General features: G+C 28.4%; 1 protein-coding gene across 1 annotated transcript; it reads right to left on the reverse strand.

The window, feature by feature from the left end:
- Nucleotides 1-974: 974 nt before the first annotated feature.
- LOC121366766 (serine/threonine-protein kinase TNNI3K-like) lies at nucleotides 975-8,917 on the reverse strand (the record flags this gene model as incomplete). Its single annotated transcript, XM_041491086.1, has 5 exons — nucleotides 975-1,076; nucleotides 1,466-1,567; nucleotides 3,701-3,799; nucleotides 4,947-5,045; nucleotides 8,819-8,917. Coding segments are annotated over 5 exons (501 nt in total), but the record flags the coding sequence as incomplete, so codon positions are not given.
- Nucleotides 8,918-10,158: the final 1,241 nt, after the last annotated feature.

Raw genomic sequence — 10,158 nt, forward strand, 5'->3', positions numbered from 1 at the left:
GAAGCATAATGCAAACTTGCATTCTGATTCTAATAACAAAACAACAAAGAATATGAATGAAAATATGACTACTACAATTTCAAAATACTACAGTAAGAGGATATAACTAAGTCTGGTAATCAATTTCAGTATATAATAAAGATATCATAGCAATGTTGATGAACTGACTAAAGAGCTTTACTCCACAGTGAACAAACCTGTCTAGTGGGAAAATTTAAGGTTATTTCTGGAGAAAAAGCTGCTGTAGATCAAGAAATATTAGAAATCTTGATGTATGGACAGCATCACTATATAGCTAGTAAGGAAATCTATAGTTAGAACTTGATTAAGCTAGCAACATTATGACTTATTGCAGGGGTTGACATTTCTTTAATTCCTTTCATTGTTTGTTGTTTCTGATTTTGCCCAAAGTATAACAGAAAATCTAAGAAATTCATCCTTTATTATCAATGGATTGTACTATCAATATATATCATAGTTAAAATGTTCCTAATGTAGGGATTTTGTCACTTAAATTGGGTTTTAGTACTTTTCAAACTGTGAAAGATTTTGGATTATTGCTCTTTGAATATTTTTCCAACATGTTATCAAAAAAAGTGGACAGTATGAGTATTGAGAGGTTGGTATCAATACTGAATAAACATTAAATGTCTTTAATAATTATTGCTTTAATATGTAAATCTGATCAATGATTGTGACTACATTACATAACAACAAGGTTCTATATTCTAAATTTAGTTAGGTAAATTTTTATTCCATATAAATAAATCTATGAGTGGCAGTCACTGACAGAGCATTGTGAAATAGAACTAAGTCATTAATGATTGCAATACAATTTTATATTTAGTCTTGTGACATCAATTCCACCAACGATAAAGACATGACAAACAAAGAAACCGGCTAAAAAGTTAATAGAATACCATAATCAATATTGAAAATAATATTAAAACGTTATAATTTATAATATGACTTACTTTGTCTGTAACATTTATATCAACTCGTCCCACTTCAATTAATAGCTTTAGAACATCAACATGACCCTTCTGTGATGCATGATGTGCTGGTGTTTTTCCATGCTAGAAAATAATAAAAGGAAAAATTATTAAATTATAATAATTATAATAACTATACTAACTATAGTTATTGTTTTACTATGTCATATTTGATCTATGATTGTGACTACATTACATAACAACAAGGTTCTATATTCTAAATTTAGTTAGGTAAATTTTTATCCTATATAAATAGATCTATTAGTGGCAGTCACTGACAGAGCATTGTGAAATAGAACTAAGTCATTAATGATTGCAATACAATGTTTTATTTAGTCTAATGACATCAAATTCCACAAATGACAAAGACATGACAAACAAAGAAACAGGCTAAAAAGTTAATAGAATGCCATAATCAATATTGAAAATGATATTAAAATGTATAATTTATAAGTAACTGTAATATGACTTACATTATCTATAGCATTTATATCAACTCGTCCCACTTCATTTAATAGCTTTAGAACATCAACACGACCCTTCTGTGATGCATGATGTGCTGGTGTTAGTCCATGCTACAAAAGAATAGAGGAAAAGTTATTAAATTATAATAATTATACTAACTATAGTTATAGGTTTACTGTGTGAAATTTGATCTATGATTATGACTACACCACATAACAACAAGGTGCTACATTTTAAATTTAGCTATGTACAGTTTTTTTATCCCATATAAATAGATCTATGAGTGGCAATCACTGACAGATCATTGTGAAATAGAAGTAAATAGTTTATAGAATGCCATAACCAATGCTGAAAATAACATTAAAATGAATAATTCATAAATAACTATAATATTACTTACTTGATCTGTAGCATTTATATCAACTTGTCCCACTTCAATTAATAGCTTTAGAATGTCAACATGACCCTTCTGTGATGCATGATGTCCCTGGTGTTAGTCCATACTAGAAAACATAAGTGGAAAATGTATTCAATTGCAAAAGCACAGCAACCATCAGACAAAAACTATATAGTCAATATAACAGACATCAATACAGATGATCATAACTGTTCTATTTTCATGCCAAACCTGATCAATGACAGGACACAAAAACACAGAAACTGACTAAGATATGAAATGAGTGTCATTTAGCCATAATAATAAACTAGAGCATTTATGTCACAAATGTACTGTAACTACCACACTTATAATGATTATCAATTCTATTAACACGATATAAATATTTAAACATGGCTTTATGACTACATTTATAAGGTATAAGGTTTTCAACGCATTATAACCACTGACAAAGGTATTCGTTCCATGCTTATAGTTCTTTATAGATAGATGTGTCTGCTACAGAGACACTGTTAATGGAATTTCATTATAGAATATTATGGAAGTTATATACTTTTTACTACTGCAATAGAATGAAGTGAACTTTGTAAATGTAATCATAATGTCATTTTGTAAAATAGCTAACAAACAGTTCTCTCTGTCCAGATTGTTAATATTATTTTTCTTAGAAAAAAAGTGGGTGTATCTAACGTATTTCATCTGAACTTAGTATATATGAATTTTATTAGTCACACCATTGACATGCAATATATATATATGTATGTGTTATATATATATATATATATGTAACAGCCTTTTACAGACAGAGAAGTTATTCTTCAATAATCTCAAGCTGTTGGCAAGAAATCACAATATATGTCTAGTGTGACATCAATGTGAAACTTTAATGTTTAATGAAGGTTTAGTTATATTAGTAAACACAGGTAATTTAGATGTTTTATGGATAGATGAGGCACATCACTTCATGACATCATTACTCTTTTGCCCATCAGAATTAATGATAACAGTGTCTTTTTAACGTAACCACAACTTACTTAAGTAGTAATGCCCACCACACATTAATATATTGAGGGTTTAGGGATGTTTAATGTCTGGGGAAAAAACATACATCCATGGATGACATAAGCTTGTTCAACATCCACAGTTTATGCTTCATTCTCCTACTGTTACTATGAAGTACATGTAATGAAAAAAACAACTACAACTACCCACAGATATATTAATTAATTTACAATGTTTAATGATAAGAAGAGCTGGTTTACATAATTATTATATTAACACAAGAATTAGTATAACAATTGTAACATGTTGTCTGATACAAACATGAGCAATGTTTTATATTTAGATCGGACTACCAGTACTATTAATAACCACAATACCATTTTTTTGGCAACACTAAGATAACATCAACTTTTTATTTATTTACATGTCTAGTTTATGGTGTGTTCCTGTCTTATAATTAAAATCTGAGTGGCTCACTACTGACTGTTTTTCTTCTACTCAAGCATTTAGTGTTTAGGTTTTGGGGCGGAAATCTAGAAGCAGTATGAAAAGTATAGTATAATGAGATTACTACTACAATCATCAGAACATTCTAACACAAATGGCACACAATACTAATGATATCTCTATGAACACCAATATGCTTCAAGTTTATGTATTATTATAAAAGGCCACACCTACTGATAGCTGCAGCTGATTGTGTTTGTTAATCATCTACTCTCAAAATTCTAAACAACAAGTTGATGTAGAAATTTATAACAGCCACACCTTAACATTCTTATGTATTAATTACTGATGTAAAGAAAGTAACATGTAGTAATCTCTACAAACAATATACACTGACCTCATCACAAATATTGGGATCTGCTTTGAAGTTTAGCAGTAGCTGTACGATGTTATAATGACCTCCTTTGGAAACTAGATGTAGAGCTGTTATCTGATCCTAGGGGAAGTAAACAAGTAGTTATTATTGTTTATAATAGCAAAAAAGTTTATAGAATATTACAAACAATATTGATATAGTGGAAAGTCTGGTTAGCTAAGTACATTGACAGTGTTACATGCAGTTAAATTTGATTCACCACTTTTAACACTCACATATATTGATACAATAATGTACAAAAATAGACATTTGATGTTACATACAAACACAGTCCAAAACAGGCTTAAAAAAACTGTCTAGTGTGGTAAAGTGTGATAGTGAAAAATTAACTATAGCTACCACAGTTATATTTATTAATTTATAAACGTTTATTGAGACTACAGTATTGTGTAAATACAAGGAATATATAAATACACAGGGTTTGCCTTATGCAGTGATAGGGTAATTTAACGAAAAATAAACTTTAGCATTTGTAGCATAATTTCTGTATACTTAGCTTCTAACTTAGTCTTTGATCTTATTCACCTTTACATTTCTCTAAATGTCTTAGACACTTCTTTTAATTGTTTTAAATATGTCTGATTTTTTTACTGCAAACAGAATTGATTACATGCTTTGTGTTACGTGTGGTTCTGTGTTCATGGTAAAGCAATTACCACATTATTATAAGTGTGACTGAAAGGCATATATACATAATTATAGTTATGATATATGTAAGGTAAGATTTTGCTGAACCATTCACATTAATTACCTTATGCTTAGACACTCAGCAACAAGTATTAGTATAACAACTGTAACATTGTAGGTATTAATAATATTCATATTTTGATCATGACTACTAGTGCTATTAATAGCCACACCATTTTCTAACCACATCTCTTAGTAACACCCCACCAGATAACTTCAAGTTTGTACCATGATTTACAAACCTAGTAGTACCTAGTAGTGAATACCAGAATTCTCTTTTAAGGATTAATATATGTATTATTTAGTCAAATTAAGTTGACATTAAAAGTTGGGTCAATAGAATTTAATAATAGAAAGATAGGTTAAACTGGCTTCTGAATAAAACAATGTCTACAAGAGTGAGTGGGGCTAAAGCTTTTAAATATCTGCGACTCATCTCCTTTGTTATAGAATATATCGCTTTAAAAGGTAAAAACTAACAAACAACAGTAATTTATTACTATTTAATTAGTGTACTAACCTTCTTAGGATGATGAACATTGACATTAGCACCTGATGTAATTGCTTGAGTTACGTTTTCTATATCACCATTTTCAGCTGAAGTCAAAAGTAAGTCATCCTGTTAAAATAAATAATTTATTATAACTGTGACATGTACCCACATATATAATTAGGTCATGTTTATAATATATCAAAACATGTAAGATCACTATGTCCATGTCATCATATATATTAAATATATTATTATATTTATCACTTACATTTTAACTTGGTCCATATCTCCTCCAAAAGAACACAAGAGATTAACAATGTTATGATAACCTTTCCAGTATGCTAATGAAGTGGACTAAGTCCCCACTATAAAATGAAATACATTAAACTTGTTACATATGTTGTGGACACATATAACAAATATACATACACACATGGTCCAAAACAATCTTAGTATTGATCAAGTTTATTTCATGTAAGAACACACTAACGTTTTACATATTGTATTGTTAGACTTCTAGAAGTGACCTCAAATACATGTGTTAAAAGTTAGATCTACAAACTCAATATATATAAAACACCAGTGACTTCAAAGCGATTTACTCTACATTAGCTATACATTAGTATGACAATGAGGACAATCTTATTAGCTCATATGATACTACATGGCTACTTACAACAATTATAAAATGTATGATAATTTGTACTATCAATTGAACTTAAAAACAGTAAAATATTGCTTTATGATGAACAAAATTTTGAAGCCATTATAATAAGCATGGAGCTCCAACATTTATGTATAATACAATTATATAATATGATAAATTAGACTATTGTTGTCTGAATGTTAATAACATTGTTTACTATACTAAGATTATAGATTAATATATAACTCCCTTTATCACAACTGAATATAATAGACATAAGCTAGAGCTCATAATATATAATATATATATATATATATATATATATATATATTCAGACATATAATATTAAAGTATGGAGATAGCAAACGCTATACATGATATCTTGAGTTAGAAGTGTAAAAAGTTACCAAGAATTTGACATGTTGCAGGTAAAAACTGGAATTTAGGTAATGAAAGTAAGTAAAGAAAATGTCAATTCTGATAGTAACAGCAGGAAATCTGGAAAATTATGTCCTTTGTAACTAATGGTGTACTATCAACATATATCATAGTTAAATTGTTCTTGTTGTAAAGATTAAGTCATTACTTTCAAAAAGGAATAATTTTGAATGTTAATATGATTGTTTTTCAATTATTTTCCAGTTAAAGATGCAATGCAAAAATTTCTATTCACATGAATTTCATTGAAACATTATTGCATGGTAAGAAAAGGTTAACTTAAATGCACTCATTGCATTGGCTTTGATCTATATAATGTTTTACTAGACAGGTAGTACTACAGATATGTACATGTAGTAGAGATAATAAATGAAATATAAATTATATACAATACACACTGACCTTGTTATAAATATTAGGATCTACATTTGATTGTAGAAGAAAATTGGACTGTCTCATTTTGATTATTAAGTGAAGCATAATGCAAACTTGCATTCTGATTCTAATAACAAAACAACAAAGAATATGAATGAAAATATGACTACTACAATTTCAAAATACTACAGTAAGAGGATATAACTAAGTCTGGTAATCAATTTCAGTATATAATAAAGATATCATAGCAATGTTGATGAACTGACTAAAGAGCTTTACTCCACAGTGAACAAACCTGTTCTAGTGGGAAATTTAAGGTTATTTCTGGAGAAAAAGCTGCTGTAGATCAAGAAATATTAGAAATCTTGATGTATGGACAGCATCACTATATAGCTAGTAAGGAAATCTATAGTTAGAACTTGATTAAGCTAGCAACATTATGACTTATTGCAGGGGTTGACATTTCTTTAATTCCTTTCATTGTTGTTTCTGATTTTGCCAAAGTATAACAGAAAATCTAAGAAATTCATCCTTTATTATCAATGGATTGTACTATCAATATATATCATAGTTTTAAAATGTTCCTAATGTAGGATTTTGTCACTTAAATTGGGTTTTAGTACTTTTCAAACTGTGAAAGATTTTGGATTATTGCTCTTTGAATATTTTTTCCAACATGTTATCAAAAAAAGTGGACAGTATGAGTATTGAGAGGTTGGTATCAATACTGAATAAACATTAAATGTCTTTTATCGAAACTCAAACTCAAATGTAACTGTAATATGACTTACTTTGTCTGTAGCATTTATATTAACTTGTCCCTCCTCAATTATAACTTTAGAACATCAAAACGTCCCTCCTGTATAGCAACATGTGCTGGTGTTTTGTCCATACTAGAAAAAAAGAGAAAAGTTATTCAATTACAAATATCATAGGAATTATAAACTATATAGCCAATAAACAGTCATCAGTGCAGGTTATCAAAGCTATTATATTACCACATCAGATCTGACCAATGATAGAAAAACAAAGAAAATAGCTAATACAATTTTTGATATAGTACAAAGGATATGACACTCTGATTTAGACAATAAGTGGTACATCTCACATTGTGAATACTGTTAGTGATAACACTAACAACTTATCTGTTAATAATTGATATAATTAAATTACCAAAAATAGACTAAAATTGTTGATCACAAAATTTAAACAAAAAGTTACACCAACATTCCTTAAGTCTTAATCAATAGCAATAGGAAAGAGCACTGCCAATTTCTTCCTAGTCTTGTATCTAGTGTGTTTTGAAACTATGATAACTTACTACTTTATTATGATAATAGGTAGCTTTTTTGTAATTTATAATGTATTTTCTTTGACATTGTATGGAGGTTATTAGTTAAATACATTCCCTATTTGCAAAGAAGTTAATATTCTTTCAAAATACCCATTTTGTGAAAGTGTACTATCATTATCTTAAAAGAAGACAAAGTTATTTATGTGTGTAGAGTCCTAAGTCAGTACAAACATACTATAGATAGGTAATACTACAAATATGTACATGTTGTAATATAAAACTATGCACAAATTACACACTGACCCTGTTATGAATATTAGGATCTGCATTTGATATAATAAGAGAAATTGGACTGTCTCAATGTGACCATTACCTGAGGCTAAATGCAAAGCTGTATCCCATCCTAATAATAAAACAACAAGAATGTGAATGAAAATACTACAGTAAGAGAATATAAACTAAGTCTGGTAATCAGTTATAGTATACCAAGTATCACAGTAATATTGAACATCATAAGTATAGAATTAGTAACAGATCGAAATTCATGTGTACATAGATGAAGCACGTTACTTTGTTGATGAATGACTTAGTAGCATATTTTTTTGTCTATCTTGGTAATACTACAAGATTGTATTTTGGTATTTTGTAGCTAGTTCATAATGTTAACAATGTATAACTGCAAAGATGACCTGCATGTAGTTTTGATATATTGACTGTCAATGGAACATCTGCATTGGAGACTCTAATATAATAACTGACATTAGACTAATGCACTGTTTACTACTATATTTTAATAACATAACCTACAAGTAAAATATATAGTGTATTGTGCATTCTTATAGTACATGCACATTGTGGCTTTTAGTATCATACTTTGGTTTCAATTGCTGGTATCTACACATAAACTATTTCAATGTCCTAGTATCATATGGATTCCTAATATTACAATGTCATGACATATACAATATAGCTCATTATGTTTTGAGTTATTGTATAACAATCCAAAAAATTTTTCTTTTCAAGCAATAAGTCTTGTATATCTGACTTCTCATGAAAATTGTTTACTTAAAATAAACTTATAAATGTGAAATAAATTAACTATTCTCATACAAGAACACAATAATTATTATAATAATGTTAACTTACTCTATCTAAGTGTTGATCATTTACATTTGCTTCCATTTCAATAGCTTCTTTCACTATATCTCTTAGTCCTCTTACAGCAGCTGCCAACATTATCTCATCCTATAAAATCACAATAAGTAATAGAGATAATATGCATCATAATAAATGCTACAGTATATAATAGGAACATAAAATGCCATGTTGCTATAATTTCATAAACCAGAAGCTCCATTGTTAACTATGTCTAAAGTACATGACCATGTGCAGTGCTGTATAGCTATATCCTATCTATGAAAGTACAGTTACTGGCGTTACTGGCGAATACTGGCTGGCTCAATTTAGTCTTATAACTAGATATAAGATAAGGTAACAGAGCATGGTAAATGTTCACTCTAATATAACTCTTATACAGCCACAATTATTTTTCAATTCTAATATTTTTGAAGAATTTTTTTTAAAATGAATATGACTGCTGTGAAATACCATAATATAATCCTAAATATTTCTTTGGAAATGGTATATGGAGGCAATTGGTAACACTGTTATATCTTAGTGTCACATGATATACTTTAAACTAATGATAGTTACTAACTTTACATAACAATATTAAAAGAAAGGTAATGTAGAGAAAAACAGAACATAGGTAAACAACAATTATATTGATAAATGTCATAATAATTGTCTATTAAAATCTATTGTTATGTGTATAAGGACTTGAGTAATAAATAGGAGACATTTTAATGTAAGTATGTATATGTATATTATATCTGTAGCAGACAATGCTTGAGTTATACTAAATATTGACTCCAACTACATATATGTATATACTTACATAGTCAGAGTAGCACCTGCATTTTCTAAGAACTCCACTATTGTGTTATGACCATTGATGTAAGCTACAGTATGAGGTGTGTTTTCGTTCATAACGACCTTTACCATGCATTAATCTATAATATAAACAAGCACATTTTAATATATGAAATAAAATCCAATTACATATTTTGTATATACACAATACAAGCTATTAATTTAGATTGATATATATCATTAATTAAGACATTATTATCACACAATATAATGGATTTCATTCATTAAACTATAAGTCAATATTACATGTATAGTTTGTTTCTGTTATTAATTCTTTAACAAAGAATAATAATTACTAAAAATTGTGTAAATGTTGAAGTTTTTAATTAATATTTAGTCCTTGAAAAATATGAATTAATGCTCATAAATCTACATATTTTTTATTAATTACTTAAGTTAGTAGACACAAGTAACAACAGTAGTTTTAATGTTAATTGTTAACTAATAGGATTTTACAGTGAAACGACATTTGAAGTTTGCTCCTTTCTGAAGAG

Source organism: Gigantopelta aegis, unplaced genomic scaffold, assembly GCF_016097555.1.
Source record: "Gigantopelta aegis isolate Gae_Host unplaced genomic scaffold, Gae_host_genome ctg7044_pilon_pilon, whole genome shotgun sequence".
Lineage (NCBI taxonomy): Eukaryota > Metazoa > Mollusca > Gastropoda > Neomphalida > Peltospiridae > Gigantopelta > Gigantopelta aegis.